The sequence below is a fragment of the Hemitrygon akajei genome, chromosome 1 (genome assembly GCF_048418815.1).
Source record: "Hemitrygon akajei chromosome 1, sHemAka1.3, whole genome shotgun sequence".
In the NCBI taxonomy this organism is placed as follows: domain Eukaryota; kingdom Metazoa; phylum Chordata; class Chondrichthyes; order Myliobatiformes; family Dasyatidae; genus Hemitrygon; species Hemitrygon akajei.
In genome coordinates, this window is record NC_133124.1 from 63877767 (window position 1) to 63903547 (window position 25781).

Below are 25781 nucleotides of genomic sequence, written 5' to 3' on the forward strand. Positions count from 1 at the left end.
TCTTTTTGTAGATGGTAGGAGCAGTGGCTACAAGGACACCCCATGACTTCAGAATTCCCCTCCCATTCATACATAATTTTAATGTGGAAATAGGCGTTAATCCTTCATTATCAATGGGTAGACATTTCCTTCATAACAGAATGATGGAGCATGGCCATAACTGCCAATGTACCAGTGATTACCTTAGTTAGTAAAATATTGAAAGAGCAAAACAACATTGGAGAGATGAGGAGAACTGTTATACCTGGAAGTAATGTCCATTATTTTACAGGATGCCAAATCCATAATTAAAGCTATCATTTCCTTAAAAATGATTTTTTTTAAAGATGATCCTCCTGCATTTCCAGGAGATTGATCTAAGTTTTGCAATATTATTAAATCACTGGAGTACCACGTGTAATTAAATGTGTAAATGTACTTCTTTGGGTGAAAGATATACAAGATCAAGTTTGTTGTGAGTGCAGTACTACCCTGTCTACCACCGTGCCACAAAAAACTTTAAAAATGAGCTATCAATATCTATATTTTTCCCTAGGGATTTGTATGGACTTGAGGAGACTTTGCTTTATGGTAAATCAGCTTATGATGGACATAAAAAGAAATTAAGTTCCACTATCACTTTCAATACTAAGTTTAATGCATAGGGAAAATAAAGACATATAAAACAATAATTCACTGAGAGTCTGGAGTGCTGTATTTGCCTGGATTTATCATACCTTTATTTGAACATGGGCCAAAATTTGCAATCTTCCAAAATGCCGGCAGATGGCAGTGGATAGAGTTCTGAAGAAATCAGTACATCACTATAGTAGAAGGTCCCTTGTAAATAAATATTTGAGGGAATCCTCAAAGCTGCCAAGATACCTAAATCTGCTTCTGGAGGCCTATAGTATATCAATTAAACACGAAAGATTAGCTTTCATTCAATTAGTTTTATGTTTTGGAGTTACAGAACATAACAGTGGTGACAAAGAAGTTTTAAATAAACCCAAGATGACTAAATAGATGTTGAAGCACAGCAGGATGTTCCAGTTAAAAAATACACAGTGGTGATGAGGAAGCTTTAAATAAACACGAGACGACTAACTATATGTTGAAGCGCAGCGAGACACTTGAGTACAAAAAAAGCACAGTGGGACATTCGAGTTAAAAAACAGCACAGCAAGACAATCAGATTAAAAAAGGGCAGAAATGGATGAATACAGTGGTTCAGAGCAGGAAGTGGTTGGCTACATCAGAAACATAGATGTATCTGATTGCGTAACAGATAACTGGCTGATGTATACTAGGGAATTGAGCAGTATTTTAAAACAAATGGAGTAGCCAATGAGAAATGAGTGCCAGCTTTGCTGAGTGCTTTTGGTGGAAGAACATACTGTTTGCTTAAAAGTTTGACTGCTCAAACCAAATCAGTCAAAATTAGTTTTGCTGATATTGTGAACATAATGCAGGGATATCTAGAACCTAAACCATTGTTAACGCAAATACCATAGGTTTCAGAAGCAGAATCAAAATGAATAGAAGTCTTTTTCAGCATACATGAATGACTGAATTGACAGTGCATTGTCAGTTCAGTGATGGGTTTAATGATGCACTGAGAAATTGTTTAGTTTGTAGAATCTTACAAGAAAGCATTCAAAAATGGCCCCTAACACAACTCACATTTGAGAGAGCAGTTGAAATCACTGTATCAATGGAAACAATGGCCAGGGAAGCAATTGAGTTTCAGTCAGGAATGAAAGTGAGCATGAACAAAATTGCAACATCTAATCAGAAACCTGCCTTGCCAAACAAATTGTTTTGCAGGGGCTCACATACACCAGACCAATTGTCATTGGCTGTAACAAGTTTCTTTGTTCTCCTATGATTGCACATATTTCCACCAGGTGCTCCCATTTTCTCCCACATTTCAAAGACGTATGGGTTAGTAGGTTAAATGGTCACCTGAGCATAATTGGGCCTGTTACCGTGGTGTATTTCTAAATAGATTAATAAAAATAACCCAGAAGACTGAATGAATGTGCATTCAAATCAGACTATGACAGTTGGGAAAGTAAACATATAATTAATCAATTCTATGATTCTAAAGCTGCTATGACTATTGGTATTAACAAAATCATTGGACTGTTATAAAAACCTTCTCTTTCACTAATATGTTTCATGGTTGTAATCAATAAGTAAATCAAAATCCACAAAAATGTTGAATCTTTACTACCCTCTGAAATGGCTATTCAGTCATGTGAAATTAGAACAAAAAAAAAGTGTCAGTGATTTTTAACAACACACACAAAGTGCTGGAGGAACTCAGCAGGCCTGACAGCATTGATGGAAAAGAGTGCAGTCGACGTTTCGGGCCGAGACCCTTCAGCCCGACCTGCCACTCCTCCTGAAGGGTCTCGGCCCGAAACATTGACCGCTCTAGATGCTGCCTGGCTTGCTGAGTTCCTCCAGCAATCTGTGTGTATTGCTTGGATTTCCAGTATCTGCAGATTTTTTCTTGCTAATGATTTTTAATCTATTGCACTACACCACAACATTTAATTTTTCCCTGAAAATAACACCCTTCCTTACAACAGAGGTCATTCTGCCCATCAGGCTTCTGCTATTTCACAGAGCAATACCATTAACTCCACTGCCCTATATTTTCCTGTAACCTAGTATTTATTCCATCCCCTTCAACTCCATGCAAATTCTCCTACCACCAATTTATATTAGGGGCTTTTTACAGTAGCCAGTTATATTGCCTTTTGCATTGAGCAGTTGAAATAGAATGATCGGTCACTCTGCTGTCAGGTAGGAAATGACATTAAAATATGTTCTTTTGCATTCTTGCCATTCAATTGAACAGGAGCAGCAAAGTCCAAAGATTTCTTATTTTACTGCTGCCCTACAAATACCCTGTTCCACTCCCTCTGTGTGAGCATCAAGCCACTACTGATCAATGGCTCTTGATAACCACAGACATTATTACCTTCAGCAAGGATTCAGAATTTGAATCGGGTGTATTATCACTGTCTTATAAGATGAGAAATTTGTTGTTCTGCGCCAGCAATACAGTGTAAAGACATAAACCTACTATAAATGATCAGAAAACCAATTCAAATAAGTTACACTTCAGTTAGAATAATTCTATTATTCCTTTCCAAATGCTTTGTACTGAAGCAGATAAATTACACCTATTTCGCATTGCCATTGATTTAATTCAGCTTGTGCCACATACACAGTTGTACAGGTGGAAAGGTAATGTGAAGGAAGGACTATGAGATTACAGGGTTGAGGACTGAATAGACAGCACACATGTGGAATTTAGAGTAGGCAGCTCCAGCCAAATGTTGTTTGGCTAGATTCAAGTTGCTTAGAAAGAAATAAATGAATTGGTCAAGCCAAAATAAAATGTTCCGATGAAGGAGACATCGAGGAGAGAGACTAACAGGGGACCATAAATGAATGAACTATTTCAATTAGTCTCATTCACATGCAGAGAAAACCTTAATTAGAAGACAGACCTCAATGGCTTTGAGTACAATTTTCCATCCTTCTCTCCAGAAAAGCTAAGGACACTGCTATAGAGAGTATGGAAGGTGATTGAAGAGAAAAAACTGGGCAGTTGTGTTCAATCTGATGAATGGAAATGAAAAAGAAAATTGATTGCACATTGGGGCATTCAGTATTCTAATCAGCTTTAAAGACGAACAATTCCATAGTTTTAGGTATAAAATTCAGGGAGATTTAGCACCTAGTGATGCTAATGGGTCATAAATTAGATGTTTGGTTAAGATAAAAAAATCCTCAGTTTTGTCTAAGGCATTGATTAAACAACTTTCCCAGATCCTCATTTCCATCAGGGAAACACACAGTGGCTAAGATGTTTAATTATTAACCAAAGCCACATTGGCCACTTTACCTTATCAACAAAAGTCAAAAATTGTGTGAATGTGGGAAAGTAGCTTAAATTTTAAAAGGTGTTAATGACTTCAAAGATTTTGTAATTACCAGTACTATTGGGCATCCACAGAAATATGCTACACAGTGAAACTTTAAGTGCTATTAGACATTGTGGCATTGGATTTAGCCCCTTAATACAGTTCAAAGACTCCAATATGTCCTCCTTGCTTGTCAAAGGTATTGCTAAATTTATGTATGCCACGTCTAGTGCCCTGCCCTCAATTTACTTCATTGCCTCCATAAAATCCTCATTCAGACGCGAGACATTATTTTTCTGCTCAAAACCATGCTGACTCCCTTTCATCAGTCCTTTCCTTTCCATTGAGCATAAATCAATTCCTTAGATTTTTTTTTCCAATAATTTCCCCACTATTGCTAATTATTGGAAAAATGTTAACAAACAAGATTTCTTAGAAACATTAGCTTGTGGTTTCCTGGTTATCCCCACCGCCCTTTTGAACAAGGGATAATAGATACTATCTTCCAGTCTTCAGCAAAGGCAAGCAAAGATACAAAAAATCTCTTCAGACCAAACTTTATTACTTTCTATAGATGCTGCCTGACCTGCTGAGTTCATCCAGCATTTTGTGTGTGTTACTTCTCCGTTGATTCCCATTGCCTCATGGGAAAGAACCAGTCAGGCCCTGATGATTTATCCGGCTTGATCTGTGCCGATACCTTTAATACTTCCATATTCCTGAGAAAAGAAGCTGCAGAATCTCAGTGTACCTCTCGCATAAATAACTCTTCATCTTCTACATCTTTCTCCCTAGTAAATGCATAAGAGAAATATTCATTTTGTATCCCACTGATATCCCCTGGTACCACACATAGATTACCCCTTTGTTACCTGAGAGGACCTACTCTTTTGCTTCCTTTTGCTGTACATAAAAAGTTTTGGGGTTTTTTTTGATCCTGCTTGTCAATGCGATTTCATAGCTCCTTTTTGCCTTCTTTCTCCAGTTCTCTCTTATATTGCTTATGAACTTCAAAAGGACTCATTTGGTACCAATTGCCTGTGCCTAACGTGTGTCTAACACTTCCTACATTTTCCTGATTAAAACTATTTTCTTTATTAATCATGATTCAGTAGTCTTACTATTTTTGCTTCTACCCTTCCAGGGATATTCTGACTTTGTATTCTTACTATCTCACCTTTAAATGGCTCCCACTTATTTAACATTTTTTCACTTACCCCTTAGCAGCTGCTCACAATCTATATTCCCAAGGTCTTGTCTTATACTATTTTTATCAGCCTTCCCCGAATTTACAATCACAATATTGATTGGCAGAGCAATACCCCTCCTGCCTAAAACATTTGTACTCTAGAATATTGAACTGCTAGTCTTGCCCTTCCTCCCATGTTTCTGTTATTGCAATAATATCATAATCCCTTGTGCTTATTTATGCACTCAGATCACCTGTTTTATCTGCAAATTTCATTGGATTAAAACAAATGAAGTTAAACCTACCCGACCTCATGCTTCTTTATCTGGCTCTATGCACTCTGACCACCGGACATACCCATTCACTCTCCTACATATGATTCTGTCTCCTTAGCTGCTACACTGTCGTCCACCAATTTACCCCCCCCCCCCCCCCCCGACCAGCTCGAGCAAACTCTATGCATAGATACTGGTCTCCCATCAGTTCAGAAATAATCTGGATATCTTGTGCAGGTCACATCTGCCCAGAAAAGATCCCAGCAATCCAAATACCTGAAGCCCTTCCCCTTCCATTAGCTCCTTACCACACATTCAGATGTCCTATCTTCTTATTTCTGTATGTACTAGCCCATGGCATGGGGAATATTCTCAAGGTTACAACCTTGCTCCCTAGATTCCCTTTTCAGGACTTCATATCTCTTCTTACCTCTAAGTTCAAAGTTCCAAGTAAAACTTATTATCAGAGTACATACATGTCACTACACACAACCCTGAGATCCCTTTTCTGCAGGCATACTTGGCAATAACTGTAAACAGTAACTGTAAACTATGAACATCAGGAAACGTTAATTGTAAACAAACTGTGCAAATGCAGATATAAATAACAAGCATGAAATAACAATATAACAGAGTGCTTAAATGAGTGTAGCAATCCCCTTTTACTCAAGGGCCTGATGACTGAGGGGTAATGAACCTGGTGGTGTATGCCCTGAGGCACCTGTACCTTCTACTCTAGGCAGCAGTGAGGAAAGAGCATGGTCTGGGTGGTGAGGATCTTTCATGATGGATACTGCTTTTCAACGATAATGCTTCATGTAAATGTGCTCAATGGTTGGGAAGGTTTTATCCAAGATGAACTGGGCCGAATCCACTACCTTTTGTGGATTTTCTGCTCAAAGGCATTTGGTTCCCATACTAGGCCATAATACAGCCAGTCAGTGCACTTTCCACCACACATCTATAGAAGTTTGCCAAGGTTTTCGCTGACATGCCAACCCTCCACCGACTTCTGAAGAAGTACATGGGCTTTCATGCCTTCTTCTCAATAATATTTATATGATGGGTCCCAGACAGGCCCTCTGAGATAGTGGCACCCAGGAAGTTAAAGTTGCTAACTTTCTCCACCTCTGATCTTCCAATGAGTACTGGCTCATAGACCTTTGGTTTCTCCCTCCTTAAGTCTACTGTCAGTTCCTTGGTCTTATTGACATTCAGTGAGAGGTTGTTGTTATTACACCACTCAGCCAAGTTTTCAATCTCCCTCCTGTATGCTGATTCATTACCCCCTTTGATACAGCCCACAACAGTGGTGTTGACAACAAATTTGTATATGATGTTGGAGCTGTACATAACCACACGGTCATAGGTGAAGAGTGACTAGAACACAGGGTTAAGTACACATACCTGCAGTGTTACTGTGCTGATGGAGATTGTGGAGGAGATGTTTTTGCCAGTCTGAACAGACTGGGTTCTACAAATGAGGATATCCAGGATCCAATTGCACAAGGAGGTATTGAGATCCAGGGCCGATTAGTTTCGAAGGGATGATGGTGTTAAATGCACAGCTGTAGTTAATAATGAGCATCATGATGTATGCATCTTTGCTGTCCAGATGTTCCAGGGTTGTGTGAAGAGCCAACAAGACAGCATCTGCTGTAGAGCTGTTGCTTTGGTAGGCAAATTGGAACAGATCCAAGTCACCATTCAGACAGGACCTATGTCTTAAGATCATGACCGTCTTGCTCTCCCATTCCTTTCAGAATATCATTTTACCTGTTAGCTGCAAGACATCCATATTCCATATATTACTGAATCCAATCCAGTACAATCATTTGAGCTACACCAAACTACCATGATATATCAACTTGGGGTAAGAATCTTCCCACATTATATACTAGGAGCTCTTACTGTATCACAGTGTTACATACTCACAGTCCACAATTTTTAATCTATCCAGTTAATGTTCAGAAAATTTCCAGTTGTGGAGATGTTACTCGGTGAAGCACGATCCTAGCATATACTATAAACAGCACATTTGAAAATTGTACCCTTGAATTGGCAGTCTCACCTGGAGAGGAAGGATCACTGATGTGGAAAATTGAAACTGTTATACGGCTGCAATAGGGATGCATTTCTGAGGCTAGGGTCATGGGATGCTATTAAGCTGAAGAAAATGGATCTTTATTCTGCATCTGACTGAGCAAAATGTTAAAAGTGGGTTCTTGAAAAGGGAAAGTGCTCTGAGGCTCATTGCAAAGACTGCTAGTGAGTACAAAATTCATCTAAGTAAAACCACAACCTCTTGGAACAGCAGGAAAAATGGAATTCAAACCAAATTTGAAGTTAAGTAAGATTAGAAAAACAGTTTGAGAGTGATAGCACAGCCAACAAATGGCTTATTGTTCCATTTGAACTCCTCGAGGAATGCTGATCTAGTCAGCATTTGCATCAGAACACTGCACTAGTGTAGAGACTAAGATGTGCCTGCTGTTCATTTTCCTGTTATTAGTACTTGGTACAAAATCATGCAGTTTTACACCTGGCTACATGACTTTGTTCTAAAGAGATATCACTGTGGAAGAGTTACATTGAATGACAAAGATGGGTCATGCTGATTGTGCTAAAATCCAGGGGATATCTTTGAGTTTCCTCTGAACATGGCATTTTCTGCATTTACAATGACACTTCTCTTCTTGCTTTCATTATAAACCTCTGGAGACTATACTAATATTTTTCTTATTTACTATCTTCTCTGCATGATCATGCATTTAATCTTTGTGGAAAACCTAATACGAATTCATAGACTGAAAAATATCTGAAATCATAAGGGGAAATAGTTTCATTTTTCATAAAACTATTAAAGTGACAAATGCACAAGAAGGTCAGGAAATGCTCTTTGAATGAAACTTTGTAAAACATAAACTATTCTGCTCACAGAGTTTTGCTACTAATGTCAGAAAATATTCACATCTGTACTGGAACTACAACATGCAGCCAAAACAGATGAGGTTGTTGAGAACTTGACACCAGTTAAATGTTTTTTGACGTCATACTGGAGCTCTCTTCAATTACTGATGCAATTCATTTCCCCTGCAACCTGTTTAAATAATTTACCATGGATCAACATTGTATACAGTCAAAACAGAATGCAATGAGCCAATGCCAAGGTCATTTTAAATAATAGAAGATTTTTTCTTCTCTATTACTATCCAGTTCAGACATAACTGTGATACTGACATTCTGAATCTATCTGCTGGTTAGTTAGTTGGCATAAGATGCACTTAATATTGGAACATCATTATCACTCACTTTCTTCATTTCTGGGGTTTACTTTAACTTCTAAAATTATACTGAAGCAGCAGCTTCAGGACTTCTGTTATCCTGTCTGGTGATAGGAAATGCCATTTCAAATAGGGACAGATGAACACATAGTTTAATTATTCTAAGTGTGTACCTGTGCACCTGGGCAGGCGGGGCTCATCAGCCTTGGATGGCAGCCCACCTAGCAGAAGGAAAATTCTGATTTCAAACCTCCGCTGCCTTGCAGCCATACCCACCCATGGGAAAGGCTTCGGGAATAAACCCTGTGGAAGAAATCTGGAGCCGGGGTCCCTAAAGTAGTTTGATGTTGTTTAAAACTTCACTCTGGCAACCTCTGCGATGACACTGGTGACAAGCTGTACTGGCTCTTGCCCTTCCCTTGGATTACATCAGTGATGTGGAGAGAGGGAACCCGCTGCATGGGCAACAGCCAGTTCTTCAGATCTTCCTGCCCAGGACTGCGCCCTGCAGAGGACACGGCCCACCAGAGGTGCAAACCTATGATCCCCGGGATTACGGCTTCCTACCTGGTATCTGTACACTGGTATTACACTGTTGTCTGTTTTGAACAGGAATACTAAGACAGATACAGAGTATGTCTGTGGTTCAATAACATCTTTTTAAAATCCCATTCCAACTCTACTTCATAATTGTTAGTTGGCATCCGCCTGTTTTGAAGGACAATGGGTGGGGATGATCATCATCACAAGCCTGGGCGGAAGGTATGGAGATCCTGAGATGCCCAGTCGTCAAGATCCCCCTCTCGGCCTCAAAAGTGTAGACCTAAGGAAAGCTTATAAAGCAATACGTTTGGCACCAGCTTGTCAGCAGGAGCTGCCGAAAGGATGTTCAATGACGTCCAGCCGCCTTAGGGGCTCCACTCCAGATTTGCGATCTGGGTTTACTCACATAAGCTGTCCACCTGGCAGTGGGGCTACTTACCCATAGCTGGGGATCTGCACCAGGGCATGTCCACACACTGGTGGGCCTGCATGCTATACGTGCAGGGGCCAGCACATGCTCTCGTCTCATTGGTACCACCAGGAAGGAGGTACGGAGGTCTGAAGACACACATTCAGTGATTCATGAACAGCTTCTTCCCCCCGGCCCTCTATACATTGTGTTGGCGCGTGGCCAAGTGGTTAAGGCATTCATCTAGTGATCTGAAGGTTGCTAGTTCGGGCCTTGGCTGAGGCTGCATGTGTGTCCTTGAGCAAGGCATTTAACCACACATTGCTCTGCGATGACACCGGTGCCAAGCTGTATGGGTCCTAAGGCCCTGCCATATAACCATATAACAATTACAGCATGGAAACAGGCCATCTCGGCCCTTCTAGTCCGTGCCGAACATTTCTCTCACCTAGTCCCACCTACCTACCTGCACTCAGCCCTTAACCCTCCATTCCTTTCCTGACAATATACCTATCCAATTTTTTTTAAATGACAAAATCAAACCTGCCTCTACCACTTCACAAGGAGATTGGTTCCAAGGTGCTTCTTTAAAAAGTAGAGGCAAAAGAATGCTAAGGTTTAGTGGAGGAATTATAGTGATAAAAGACAAAGTTGCTGCATGAAATAAAATAAAGGGTTGCTATTAAATGACAATCCCAAATAGTTTTTCTTCAGCAAAGAACTTTTGAAATATACACCTGTTGTAAGATAAGAGTTAGACTTCAGTGTGCTCTACATTTAGTAGTCTGCATGGAGTTACAAGTGAGAGATTTGATATACCGTATATCAGGATATAGGCAATGGCAATCATGATAATCTAAGTTTGCATTGAATGAAAGATGGAATGCCAACTAAAATTACCAACATTGGCTTAGCAAAATCTAAGGTAACAAAACTAGGAGGGTTCTAGTAAGTGAAACAGGACAGGAATACAGCTAAATGGCACAGAGAAGATGAATGTAGGTGTTTGGTAGTCAGAAGATAATCTTTGAGTCAAATATAACTCTCAGATGATCATTGGAGCAAATATGATCCAATAGTTTGAACAGTCAGATTCCATCTTCACTCTGATAGATGTTGGAAAAGAGATACAATCATTGGCTAGGGTACAGAGTTGCTGTAAACAAACATAGTTTTCACCAAATTTCCACTAATAGAAGAACAAGAGAAGCACTCATGAAATCCCGAGCAATTTATCTATGGTGTTATGAGATTATAATTTATCCTTATTTATACTATTGAAGAAGAAATGTTTGTCAGAGAGCAGAATGATGCAGGAGGGGCAAGCTTGTTTTGCAGTGCCAGAGACTCATCCTCCGGTATGCTTCAAAAAAGAAATTTATAATGACAAGTAGCATGGCTCCTGAGCATACAGAAATGTTGTGGTTACATACACAGCTTTGCTTGATGATGAAAATTCGGGTGAACTTAGTTCAGGGGAAATGTCATCATAAACTGAACAGCTTCCATAGCTCTTAAAAGCAGCTCCTCTCCCATTGGATGTTTGTTGATGTAGGTACAATACTGTGGCCAGAGTGATTGAGCAAGGTGTTGGGACATTGAGGCAGTCTTGTGTGATATCAGTCTTCTCTGAGATTACTTTTGCTTCAGGTCCATTGGTTAGTAAATGTAGCATGCAAGTCATTGTAGAGCTAAAGTAAAATGATGATACATTTCTGTGGGCAGCTGAATTTGAGGAAGGCTCTTCCATTGCTCATCTTGATTGATAGAATCAGCTTGAGGGAAGCCATGAATGTTGGCTAGTCCTGCTCCCAGCACTTTTCTTGGCATTGTAATGTGGTAAAGATCATGCCCACTGTACCTGTGGATAGACAGATTTCACGCTGCAATCAGGCAACTGCTCTTCAACTACCGGAAGGAGGCAGTTGGAGAAGGATCTGACAATAATTTTCTCTATGGCAGATAACAAATACACTGTGGGCAGACTTGACTCTGTTGCACATCTTGTCATGTTACATATACTACCCTTTAACAATAATGATTCATGTTGAGATCAGTCCACTTCCCATTTCATTGGACCATTTCTCAGTGAAGGCAGATACCAATGAACTTTATCATCACATTCAATGTACCAGTCACCCTTTGGTTCATTGAGGAAACAAGCAATTGAAGATCAAAACTTCAAACCGAGGGCCCTACTGGTAACAGTAATCTTTGTCCTTGCATATACTTCTGAACTATTTGCAGCAGAAACTCAATGTAGTGAAAAGGTACAACCAATGCTCTCTCCTCAAAATCTTCCAAATTCACTGGAAAGAACGATGAACTGATGGCTGTGTTTTCCCTCGGCCCAACCGCACCAAATACTGAAAACTCTGGGCAGGTCACATTGCTCCCTTGCCCATCATTAGACTTCTAGGCACTCCATTCCAAGCTCTGTCATGAGAAGAGATTACCAGACAGACAGAGGAAAGCAATTCAAGGACTTGCACAAACCCTCCATGAAGAATTGCAACATCCTGACCACTGCAAAATAGAGAAGGAACATTACAGATGGTGCTGAGCCATGCATTAGGAACATAGAAAAACCATTCATAAACAGCAGGAGGAGCACACTACCTCACTATCTATACACTCGCCCACATCTCTTGCCCTGTCTGAAGAAGAATTACTGTTCCCAGCTTGGTCTCATTTGCCAACTGAGAACCCACAGAAACAGAGTGGAAGCAAATCAGCCTTAATCCAGAGGATCTGTTTAAACAGAAGGAGGAGACTATATGATTAAAAATAGTGTTGGAACAGATTTCTGTTTACCTGTCATAAAATACCATGATATTTTTGAAATACATGGGCTTGATGTGTTAAAGAGTTTTACTTTGTAGATGTTAACTGTAATAATACACTGGAAAGAACACTGAGTCTTAGGCTTGTCCTCCCGGGGGCGGGGGGTGGGGGGGGTGGGATACGCAGGAATTAGTAGAGTGATGGAGGGCTGTGAGTGTGCTGAGTGATGGCAGAGAAGAGAAGTCACAAAATACAATGGAGTGCTTCAGAAAGTAAGCATTAGGTGTAATAATAGCAATGAGGAGCTGTAAAGAACAAAGGCTGTGTGAGGTGTAGTGGATGAAATCAAAGACAACCTATACTTCAGATGTTTACATGAAGCTATGTGTTTTTCATTAGTTTCATTAGCCACTTCAGTAGCACAAACTTTCAGTGAAAACCAAGTCTGAAAGTTTGCAGAGGGAGAAATTTCAGACATAAGAATATAGAATCACTATAGAGAAATAAAAACAGAAGAGAAATACAAATTGGTTTAAGTTTAAATTTACTATTATAGGCTCCATTATATCAGAGTACAATAATCAACTTTTCCTGATACTAGCTGATGATAATGACACAAGATCTTGATTTTCCATCTGCAACCTCACCAGTGGCAGCCTACTTAAGGTTATTTTCTAAACATTTCTTCAACTTCAGAGCCAAAGTCAACCATCATTGTTTTTTGAAGCACAGGCCATTTTTACTCAGTGACATATGTAAAAGATTTAAATCTCTGGAGCTATGGAGAAACATGAAATGTGCAATCTGACAAATATTTTTGAATATGAATGTAAATGACATGCAGTCCTGTGAATAAATAGGATACACTCTGAGGGAGGATCACGGGCAAGCTCATGTCATTCGGTAATGAGGCATAATGCATACCATGAAAGAGGTATCATTATTTCTGGGAAGTGTTTGTGGTCCCAAAGATAATTTAGTTCTACACATTAGTAGTCTATTGCTTTGATATTTCTACTGTGCTATGACTGTAATGATCTTTCTTTCAAATGCATAATCAGGTTGGTGCTGATGTGCTTCTTAGGGTGTTGATATCAGAAGGAACACTGTATTTTCCAAAGGAGATTTATCTTGCAACAGGATATTGATCCTATGATCTTTCACTGATATAAAGGATAGTTTTTAATATGTACTCTGTGGATCCTACTAGAACCAATGCTTTATTCTGTTTGGCAGCAATTATCCCAAAACTAATGGATATGTCTGTACATTGTCTGCCAAAATGAGCACAGGCCATACAATTGAAGGACAAGACTAAAGATCTAGTCCATCAATCATTCAGGCAATCTCCATCAATCATTCAGGCAATCCTATATTGGAGCTGGCAGTTTGCACATAATCTATTACTGCTACTCCGTTCGAGTATTTGGAATTCAAGTTCATTATTTATGTAACCTGTTAACCACATAATGATTCAGTCTTCTAACAGACCCCACAAACTATGGTTGAACCTAAGAAGAAATCACACCAATTTTGCTTTTTTTTATGACATCTCTAATTTAGTTGAACTGCTCTCTTTCAGAAATTGAGCACCTGCTTCATGTGATCATCACTACTCAACTGAGGCATGATTATCAAACATTTAGTTCACAGGATATAATTGTACCCTGGGGCTAGATTTTTGAATAGCTAAAATTTAATCATTTAAAGTGAAAGAGTTTTCAGTACAAGAAAGCAATGGACTGCAATGAATAATCTATTGAACCTATATGTAGGCTAATGGGCCCTCAACACAGTGATTTATCTGACAGAAACTGGTTAATCTAGAGTTAGTACTAATCATGGTGACAGTAGTCAAGTGCATAAAATAATGTGCTTTTTTATCTTTAACCAGAGTTGTTCTAAAGTTAATATGACTGCTATGTGTCAGATTTGTAATTTCCTCATTACAGAACCCTGGGCATTATGAACTACCATTCCTCTAACATGTATTATGCTGATACTGTGTGGACTCAACACTGAATTTAACTAATAATACTTGCTTCTGTCTTAGTTCTGTAGCCAGCTATTGAAAGCAAAAAGTTGACTATAATTTTCCCTAATTGAGTTCCAGGCTGTAAATATAGGTAAGAATAAATAAACCTGATTGTTTTCAACTTAATCATTCTGAAATCAGTTACAATGTCATTAAGGAATAACGTATTTTTTTGTTGGATTTGATTTTATGCTGGACAATCAGTCCTTCCAGAAACATTTTGGTGGGTCATTTTATATTTGGTACACAATTTCATCAGGTCACCATTTTCTTCTGAAGATCTACTTAATGGATCTTCACCTCTTCATGGACCATACATTGCTGCTCTCACACAGATCACCTGAAAAATGTTCACCTGAGCAATAAAAGAAAGCACTCAGAAAGAAAGTGCATTTCAAATTATGGCACACCATTTGTTTGGAACCAAATATTGCATTAGTTCTTTATCAAATCTAATTGCAGTTTTGAAATTAAAAATCCAATATAAATGAAGGATATCCTGGAATTTGTTATATTGCTTAGCTTCTATAAAGTATTGATATTTAGCAAAAAAAGATTTATTTTTTGAAAAGACTGTTTTAGGTACACTTAAAATGATTAAGGTGGTGATGAGGAATGCAGGGAATTGTATTTTATATTCATTTTGTATGCATTAAATACAAAATGAATACAAAATTCTAGGATTCAAAGATCTTAGCGATCCCAGAGCTGTTGGCTAATATATTTGGAGGAAAGTGATTGGTGGTTTCCATACCTATATTCTGTGTGATTATAGTAACCACAAATTAAGCAAGAATTTCGAAAAACAATGTTAAGAATCATTGTGAAAACTATTTGAGTAATTCCAAATATGGTCCATGTTTCACTCTCAAAGCATTTGAAAATGAGAATGTCAAAGTCAAAGTAAATTTATTATCAAAGTACTGACAACCAATGTGTAAAAGTAGACAAATTGTGCAAATAAAAAAATGGATACTACTGAGAACATGAGAAGCAGACTCTTTGAAAGTGACCACTTATAACCTCCCAGGTTCTTACTTCATCCCCTCTCCCCCACCAATCCACCGCCTCCCTCACCTGGTTTCACCTATCACCAAGTAAAGCTGTAGGTTATGGAATGCTATTCCTGAACCTGGTGGTTTGGTGTCCAAGGATCGCCTACCCCCTGCCTGATGGTCGTTGCAGGAAGAAAGCTTGGCCTGGATGGTGAGGCTCCTTGATGATGGATGCTGCTTTCTTGTGGCAGCACTCCATGTAAATGTTTTTAATGGCGTATTTCCATTGAAAATGATTAAATTAGTTCACAATGTAAATATGAATGTATTATTAATTGTAACAATTAGTTAGTGCTTCTACCTGAGAAGTAACATCCAAACTGTATTTGCAGCATGCATAATCTCACTAGATACATTCTTGTGATTTTTTTAATGTTTAAGATATGGTTTATTTTTTAGATATTCTTAGTAAAATATTGAAACTACTGTTTAAAATATAATTGTTATAATGCAATTTCCATTTTATTGCAGATGAATGCATGAACATGCAAACAGAAGTGCAAACAAAAAACACTGATGTTGGAAATCTGAATTAAGAAACAGAAAATGCTAATCTATAAATCAGGTAGCATCTGTGGAGAGAAAAAAAACAGTATTAACAATTCAGACTGATGATCTTCAGTTATAATATTATCAGAATAACTTTCATTAGTTTTGATGAAATTTCAATGACCTGACCCGCTAATGCTGTTTCACTCTCCACAGAGACTGCCTGGCATCCTCTGAACTTCAATCACTTTCTGTTTCTACTTTGGATTTCTAGATTGACTATCAGACATGTTTATAATTGAAAGTGTCATTTTCTATCTCAATTTTCAGAAAAAATAATTTTCTACTTTATTTAACAGCTACATTTCCTGTCAGACCAATGAAATTTTAAACATTGTATGATTCAAAGTTTTAGTAAATGCACAAGATTTGAATGAGGATATTTATATTTTACATTACCTACCGCATTTATCTTAATGGAATTATAAATCAGATAAACACTAAAGAATAAAATATAAAATCAGGTTTTACTACATCTGCTGTTATTGGTTTCACAATAATTAATATTTGAATTAATGTTGATGAGCATGTCGTTTGAAAGCCAGGCAATCAAGTGGCCCCATTTTTAATCTATTATTCTAATTAATACAATTTAATTGGAATATGTCTCCATGAATGCTTACTTAATGCATTTAATGATGTTCATACAAAAAGGAAAGAGCCATGCCAACAAAAGATCCTTTAGAATTTCATATAAGTAATGAATGGGAATGCTGAATTAGCTTTTTTTTGCAAATTTATATTCCATCTAGTCAAATGGGGCATCTTCACAAACGAGACAATTCATCTATAAACATTTTCATAAGATTCAAAACTTCAGTTTAATTAACAATGACTCCAACTATTATTGCTAAAACACAACTTCCATTTAATAGAGGCCACATGTTTGTACTACTCCAGATAAAAAAAATTGATTATCTTGGACATGCATCTCAGACACGTAAAAATATGAGTCAGCTCACAGACAAGGATGCAATTACCTTAAGTCTGCTAATTACATGGGAGTTCACAAACTTCCTGTACCAGAAGGGAAAAAAATCCTAACTTATTTGCTGTTTCTCAGAAATACTGTGAATAGATAGAGCAATCAGTAAGTTATGCCAGGCAGGATGTTAGTTCAAAGTTGCAGTAACTCAGGTTTCCTGTTCCCACTTGTTCTCCAGTGACACCCTACACCCCACTTAACAACAATGTCCATATTTGGGAGTTGGATGTGACAGACCTCCAGCTTGGATATTGTTCAGCTGGAGAACCTACTTATGATTATTTCCAGGACATTCATGTAAAGGAAAATACATTAAATATCAATCAGGCAACTGTTACTTGGAGGGAGAAATAAAAAGAGATAAACAGATTCTTGACTACAGAATGCAAATTCAAACAATTCAAGACCAGTTTCTTTTTAAGATATTTCTGGTTCTCAAGCCTGTGAATCTAAAGTTTCAATGTTACAGAATGCTTGGAGCATTGTAGCATGTATGTGTATTGCTGTCTTCAGAAATTGTTCTATGGATCTGTCAAACACATACTCAAACTGTCCACTTCACTTCATTCCTCATATTGGTCAAGTAGCGTGGATAGTTATTGGTTTGTACAAGTGAAAAGCAGAAGAAAAATCAGAGAGCTGTGCAGCCATCAACACTGCTGCCTTCAGCACTGGGAAGGAGGTTAACCACCACCATCAAACTATATTAATACCGTTTTGTTTTACAGAGTTCCCACTTCTCCTGGACATAACATGAAACACTTTGGTCAGAGGATTCGTCATCCAGATTCTGTCTCCAGCTAGATGGGAATTAAATAATTTTCAATTTTTTCACCAGAGTGCACATGGCATATCACCCCCACCATCGAACCTTTAAACCCCAGATCTATGGCGCCAATTGGCTGCTATTAAAGCCTATGTCTCAGTGACAGCACATGAGCACTGACATAAATAAGCGTGATCATGTAAAGCCAAGTCAGCAGGGGACAGGGTGTCAGTAAAGGGGTTGCATAAGTGTTCACATGGTAAGTCACTTTATAAGACTGATGAAGGAAAGGAGATGTGCTGGAAAGGAAAGCCTATGGAATGGATAGTAGAGAGATCAAAGAATAGGGATCAGTAAGTTAGATGGAAATCATGGATAAAAGAGAAACTTTAAAAAACTAGGGTTGATGAAACATGGATATTGTTAATTAGAATCAGAAGATGAAGACTGGGAAATTAGAAAAATAGGGGGAAAATGAAAAGCGGTGAATGAGATTAGGTGTAAATTGGAAAGATGAATTAAATAGGAATAAAATGAGGATCTACTTGAAAGTTGGTATACTCCAAGTACATCTTAACTCTGGCAAAAGCTCCCAGTTCAGAGTTGCCAACTTCACACGTAACCAGTATCCAATGCAGAAACAGGCATGAAAGGCCTGTAAAAAGTGAATTTCTGTGGATCATTTCATGCAGCGCAGGAGACAGATGATAGTTTAGTGAGTGTATAGGTAACTACCAGAAAGGGGCAGGAGATAAGAGGCATTACACATACTGTCAGTTAAAGATTATTGTGTTAGGACAGGAATCAGAGTGTTACCACTGCACTCTTCGTTAAGGATACAATTCCATGTAGCTGTCACAAGTACCTAGTAACATAATATCTTCACTCATTCAAGTTCCTCTAAATTGTTCCCAAAGTTTAGCTTCCCATTTTTTTTCTATCTCAGGCTCACGAGATAGAATCATTTTGAATGATAGAATGATCCCATGAATCATCAGCTTTACCTGTCTTGTCTTCTCCTCTTTGGAAACACAAGGACAGGGCCCCAAGTACATAGGCCATGACTTAGAATAGTTGTACAAAATTCACAAGCAAAAATGCTCAAGCTTGCAGTCTTGATCTTTACAAATTAGATAAATGTAAAGCCACTTGCAGAAGTCGTGGTATTACATGAAAAATCTTATTTTGCAGCACACAATCTTTTTAGAACCTTTTAAAGTGCCTTATAACCAATAGTCACTCTTGTAATGTAAACAAAGCAATAGCCAATCTTGGACAGCCAGATCCTGGTACAGAATCATGATTACAAGCAGATTTTCTCAATACTATTATTTGAGGGATAAATATTGATCAGCGAACAAGAGACAGGCCTAACATTTTACCCTGAAGACAATCCTTGGCAGCCTAATACATCCTCATTACTGCACTGGTGTTTTATCTTCAGTCTTTTTTTGTGCTCAACTCCTGGAATGGGGCCAGGAACTTTTAACTCAGAGGTGAATGAGCAGTCAAATATCATGACTGGGCTTCATGTGGTCTCTTGTTATATGATGAGATTGGCACATGATCAGACCTTCAGGGGTGCCCCCAATCAAAGCTGACTATCTTTGTTGCATATCAATAACATTCCCTGCTGTTGAACCAAGATACTTACTTTTATAGAAATGTATTGTGATAGAAAACTTTAAGTACTGTGAATAAATAAACAAACTAGTAAAATAGTTGTTAACAGAGCGTATATCACATTTCAAACTTTTTTCCATTGTTATATAGGTCTTTTCAATAAATAATGGAAACAATGTTGAAGAGTTTCCTTGGCTAAGGGACCCAGCACCTAACCTTCCTCCCACTTGTATTTTTCTAATGGAGGTGGTAGCATAATTTAAAACCACTGAACTATCTTATATTACAATGGTGTAGTGGTGACATACAGAGAACTGTTTTGATAGTGATCGTCGTTCCCTGCATATTTTTCAAGACTAGTTTCATAGAGAAACCACTGAAGGTACATTAATTTTATTAGGAAGATTAATTCAGAAATCCCCAAAAGACTAATTAACCACATTTGTCTAATTTCTGCTCTTAATGAAGATATTTGATAAATGAAATGCTATTGCTCTTTGAAAATAAAAACTCTACTACTGGGAATCTCCTCTGGTAACTTTTAGGTTCTGCAGCAGCGCTGCCTGACTACGTTGGAAATGCACTGTGCCACAGGCTAAGTGGAAACCAGATTTCAATCCACCCAGGATGCTCCGAACTGCCTTGAAAATACACTACAAGGTTGCATGTTCCAGCCGGCGTTCGCTTGCCCGCAACAGCGCAAAATCACCTCGCGACTCGCAACTTGTTAACTCCCGAGAAACAGAGTGATGGGAGGTTGAAAATCCAACCGGCACAAGGATGGAACGCGTGGAAGAGCGAAATGAAGTAAATGGGCCATACATCTGGATTAAATTATCGAAATCTCGAGTAGTCTGCTAGAACAGATCGGCACTCCGGGATGCTGAACTTCAAGTGACCCGTCACTTTGCCGTATATCTCAGCCATCTCATCAAAGTACGTGGATAGAACGTGGCGATACTGGGGAGTGGGAGCCAAGTGTGTAATCTGACTCAACAAATGACTGATTCAGTAAAACAAAGGGGCAAACGGAATAATTTACACTGCCTCTATGGTAATTACAACAGGGCTCATTATAAGAACTTTAAAGAAACATTTTCGTGTACCGGTGATTATAAAACAAAGGTCGTGATACAGTTTTTGTTTCCCCAGTCATTTTAAGTTACACAAGGAGACTGATTGAGAACGTATCGTTAGTCCACAATAAGAGCACTCTCTGAAGAGGGTTAGAGGCCGATTGTAGCTTAACGTTGGATCAAAGGTGTGACTCTACCGTACGCAGAATGCATCCTGCTCTCAAATTCGTTCGTTCGTGGGCAGGATAATGAATAATGAATCAATTAGGGAAAAAAAAAACCCTACTGCATACAACTGCTCAAGAAAGCGGCATTCAAGACATCGCACAATGTCCTTTGGACTGAATAAAAAAGTCCGCTCACACCGTGAGAGGGCACTACCGCCTTCATTCTTATTTGTAGCGATTCTTAAAATGAATATCGCTCTAATCAAATGAAAACTATGTATCTGTACAAATGAAAAGACGTTTGGCTAGTTTCCTCAGTAATTTATGAAAATCCCAGTATGTGTACATTACGGTATTGGAGCGTCAGCGAATTCAAATGCATTACTGTTAGCGGAATATTATCACTATAGAAAACCAAGTCATACAAACTTACCTCCACGCTGAAGGATTGTTCCTCACCACAAACGAAACAAATAATCCAAAGCAAGGTTTGCAAATAAAACGCCCCGGAATATACAATTGCAAGTAGTCTTTCTCTGTACAGCGTGGCTAAAGGCTTAATGAACCCGTTTGCCATCTTTCAGAGAAGGAGCCGCTCATTTGTGGAGGAGCCGTCTGTTGCTGGATGTAGTGACAAACTGTGAGAGAGAATCAAGGATCTGCGCGGAGCCCGGGCTGCTCTGTGCGGCGGATCACCCCGGAGCAATTTCACTGGCTGCAACCACTCAGTCCGAGTCTAACAGTCCAGGGAGCCTCCAGCGCGTCTGCGCACTAATTAACCAACTACCCTGTCTAACTGGCAGAGACCTGGTTCACTACGAAAACTGGGAGACCGGAGGCTGACACAGACGCTTCTGGTCATTATGCAGACATTGTATTATCTGCCTCCCTGGCACGGAAGCTAAGCAAAGATATTCAGACTACTGTGAACGGAATGCCTCGCCCCTGTGCTCTACCGACTAAAGACTGCTTTATCTTATGTTAGAAAAACAAATGCAATGCCGACTCGTTTCCTAGAGATAAACATATCTTAATTGCTAACGTTTTATGTATGTCATTGATCTTTAAATAATGTAAACTAAAATCTCGATGTGCAATCACATTGCAGTATTTTTTTTCAGGATGGAAGCGAGTTTGCCTCGCCCTGCCTTTTACTGTATTCCCAATCTCAGGTCTAATACTATATTGAGGCGCCAAGTGTGAGCTCCCCTCGGTGGTGCTTTGGAAAGAGGGAAGTTGACATCGGACCATTAAAATAAAGTTAGTAAATATCAAAATAACACATCGTGCAAGCCATTTAAGCAATTACAGCATTTCATCTACTGATTTTCTTCCTTTTATAGAAAGGGGCTCTCATCTTCCAGTTTTCCGACCCGATGTGAGGACTCTGAGCAAAACATTGCTCCAGCCGTCACTGCACTGAGGATATACTCTGTGTTTCTTAACACAGATCTCCTGTATTCTTGAAGACAAACTTCTCTTCAGTCAATTGGATTTGTATCTGTTCAAATGACAAAAGCACCTTGTTTCATTTAATTGAGTAACTGTAATTAAGTTATTTTATGAGATTTTATCCTTGCCTTTGAGTATTAACCCTTTTTTATGATCTCTGCGCCTCCTGAAGCAGATATTTATTTAACTTTTGATGGCATTTCAGGTAGTTAATTATAGAGCATGTTGCCTTTAGAGAAGACCAGTTGTACATTGCTGCTGAAAGATATTGACATCACACAGGGATCTACACATCAAAGTCAACTAGGTGCTTTTATATTCTTTGTTGTGGCCTTCCTTTGCTTTCCTCAATGCTGAGTCACTTTTGTACAGTATAGCAATTACTATTATATTTGTTTATGTGATTTGAACTTTAAGAGCATCATACTGGGTCCTTAAATATTATGAATTTGTGATCCCAATGCAACTAAAGAACTGTAAAGGACTTGTAACTTGTGAACCTCAGAACAGTTCCTGATATGCCCTTCTATAAACTGAGGACAGACTTTTAAAAATCACCCTTTAGTCTATTTCCTCTTGTCTTTCAGTACCAAATTAAGTGTGAATGCTCATAAGCCCACACTGGCAAAACATTTATTTTGTCATAATGAATTTTCAAAGACATTGCAGAGGCAAATCATTCTAACTAATATGGCAAGACATTCCTAAGGCAATTAATTTACAAATATTATAAATTGATAAAAGTGGCATCTCTATGGTCTGTAAATGAATGGCCATCTTTGAAACAGAGTTCCGAATCTTGCTTCGCAGAGCTAAAGGACTTGAGACGTCATTATGACAATTGACACGCTCTAGAAAAGGAAATAATGAATCAACAGTAAAGAAAAGGAAATACTGACAGAAGAAAACCATTGTGCAAATCATGACAGTAGGAAGTTGGACTTGTGGGTAGGAAGTTCCTGCCTCACTCAAGACCTTAACTAACGTATTTGCTTTGGACTCTGAATTTATCACCATATTCACACATATTACTCACATGTATCTTTGTAAATCTGTTGCTTTTGAATATTTCTATTTTTTTTCTACAAACTCAGTTAAATTTCATTTCTTTAATTTCTAGAATTCTTGACAAAAATATTTTGGTTACTAAAAGGGAAAAATGCATAAAAATAAGAATAGACACATTTCTATCATGTTAGGGAAATCTCCAAAACTATTAAAGTGGTGGTCAGGAAGTGAAAGGTTTCATAAATATTCGGAAAAGGAAATCCTCAAGCCTACCTAGAACAATGAGAAGGGGAGTTGCAAATCTGGAAGTATTTCCAGACTGGTCATTTGCATTTTTGTTATTAGCAGGAAGTTCTCAGAGGAGCATTATGGGTAAGGTTCAGATGTGGAACAAGAGGTAAGAGGGAATAGAGAGAGAAAGAATATGTTGGATTAGAGTTATTTCAAAAGAATTTTGAGAGCTGATATGTTGACACTAGAATCAGTTCACTGTCTTCCTTGAAGTAGTCAAGGGCTTGGTAGTCAAAGGAAAGTTTAAAAATCAGTTAAATGTAATCAGAACAGATAAGCATTATGGAAGAATTGTGAAGAATAAAGATTGAGAGAAGTGAAAAATGTCACAGGAGGTGAATGTTACAAAGTGAAAGGAATGCATTTTATGTTCACTTTGACCATCAAAACATGGAGGAACCATCACAAACTCCCACAGCCCCCAATGACCCTGCAATTTCAGTCTCTGAGGCTGACGTGACAGCATTCTCCAGGAGATTAATCCCATGGAGAGCACCTGTGCTGATCAACTAGCTGGGGTGTTCACGGAGATTTTTAACCTCTCATTAAAGAAGTCGGAAGTACAGACAGACATACTTTATTGATCCCGAAGGAAACTGGGTTTCATTACAGTCGCACCAACCAAGAATAGTGTAGAAATATAGCAATATAAAACCATAAATATAAAATCTGCTTCAAGGAGACTTCACTTATACTGGTGCCTAAGTGTTTTGAGAGGCTGGGGTGACGAAATATATCAACTTCTGTCTGAAAAGCAACTTGGATCCACTCCAATTTGCCAACTGACATAACAAATCTATTGTAGACGTTATCTCATTGGGTCTTTAATCAACCCTGGTATATCTGGACAGCAAAGATGCTGTTTATTGACAACACCTCAATATTCAATACTATTATCCCCTTAAATCTACTAACTTTTAAGACCTGGCCTTAATACCTCCTTGTGTAATTGGATCCTTGATCTCCTCGCTTGCAGACTCCAGTCAGTTCGGATTGGCAATAAGATCTCCACAATCTCCATCAGCGTAGGTGCACAATGGCAAGGCTCTGTGCTTAGCCCCTTGCTGTACTCCATTTACACTTACAACAGTGTGGTGAAGCACAGCTCCAAAGTCATATTTAAGTTTGCTGTCATAGGTCCAATCAAAGGTGGTGATGAATCAACTTATAGGAGGGAGATTGAAGATTGAGATTGAAAATCTTGCTTAATATCAGCAGGACTAAGCGGCTGATTGTTGACTTCATGATGAGGAAACCAGAGGTCCACGAGCAAGTCTTCATTGGGGGATCAGAGATGGAGAGGGCCAGCATCAGTGCTATCATTTCAGAAGACTTGTCCTGGACTCAGCACATATGATAAGTGCAATTATGAAGAAAACATGGCAGTACCTCTACTTCCTTAGAAATTTGCAATGATTTGGCAAGACATTTAAAACTTTAAATAACTTCTATAGATTGGTGGTGTAGAGTATATTGACTGACTGTATTACAGCCTAATATAGCAACAGCAATGCCCTTGAATGGAAGGTCCTACAAAAAGTAGTAGATATGACCCAGTTCATCACAGCTAAAGCCCTCCACTCCACTAAGCACATCTATACAGCGCGTCATCAGAGGAAAGCAGCATCCATCATCAGAGACCCCCACCACCCAGGTCAAGCACTCTTCTCTCTGCTGCCATTGGGAAGAAGGTGCAAGAGGCTCAGGACTTACACCACGACATTCAAGAACAGTTATTACCCCTCAGCCATCAGGCCCTTGAACTAGAGGGGATAACTTCACTGATCTTCACACCCCATCACTGAACTGTTCTTGCAACCTATGAACTCACTTTCAAGGACACTTCCTCTCATGTTCTCAAAATTTACTGCTTATTTATTATTATTATTATTATTATTATTACTACTATTATTATTATCACTTTTCTGTCTTTCTCTTTGTATTTGCACAATTTGTTGGTTGTTTTGCACATTGATTGTTCGCTCTGTTGGTGTAGTCTTTCATTGATTCTATTGTGATTATGGATTTATTGATTACACCTATAAGAAAATGAATCTCAGGATTGTATGTGGTGACATATATGCACTTTGCTAATAAATTTACTTTGAACTTTGAACTTATGCTTGCAGTAAGTGCCAAGGTATGCTCATAAAATAAATCGGCATGATAAAGGTACAACATAGATAGCTATTAGAATGACACAAGTAGTTGCTGTGAACACCAAGGAAAAAGGAATTTTTTTTCTATAATCTGTCATTGAGCACTCATATTAAGGAAGTTTGTAGCTAACTTACCTTCAGCAGGGTCTTCCTTTAAATAAGTTAGGAGACAGAAAATGTTCCTAAAAGTAAGTTATTGATATCACAG

At 38.5% G+C, this 25781-nt stretch overlaps 1 protein-coding gene and 2 long non-coding RNA genes across 3 annotated transcripts in view; 2 read left to right on the forward strand and 1 right to left on the reverse strand.

Moving 5' to 3' along the window:
- Positions 1-21535, reverse strand: part of LOC140727124 (matrix metalloproteinase-16-like) — a 210498-nt gene extending 188963 nt beyond the window's left edge. Inside the window, exon 1 of the mRNA XM_073044421.1 lies at positions 21097-21535. Within this exon, the coding sequence (XP_072900522.1) occupies positions 21097-21240 (144 nt within the window). The 5' untranslated portion in view covers positions 21241-21535. The remainder of the gene's footprint in view (positions 1-21096) is intronic.
- LOC140727134 (uncharacterized) overlaps positions 1-23143 on the forward strand; it is a 51694-nt gene extending 28551 nt beyond the window's left edge. The window contains exons 2-3 of the long non-coding RNA XR_012098789.1: positions 21785-21923; positions 22007-23143. This is a non-coding gene — a long non-coding RNA (uncharacterized lncRNA). The remainder of the gene's footprint in view (positions 1-21784; positions 21924-22006) is intronic.
- LOC140727142 (uncharacterized) overlaps positions 1-25781 on the forward strand; it is a 960223-nt gene that overhangs the window by 550109 nt on the left and 384333 nt on the right. The gene's annotated exons all lie outside the window — the stretch shown is intronic.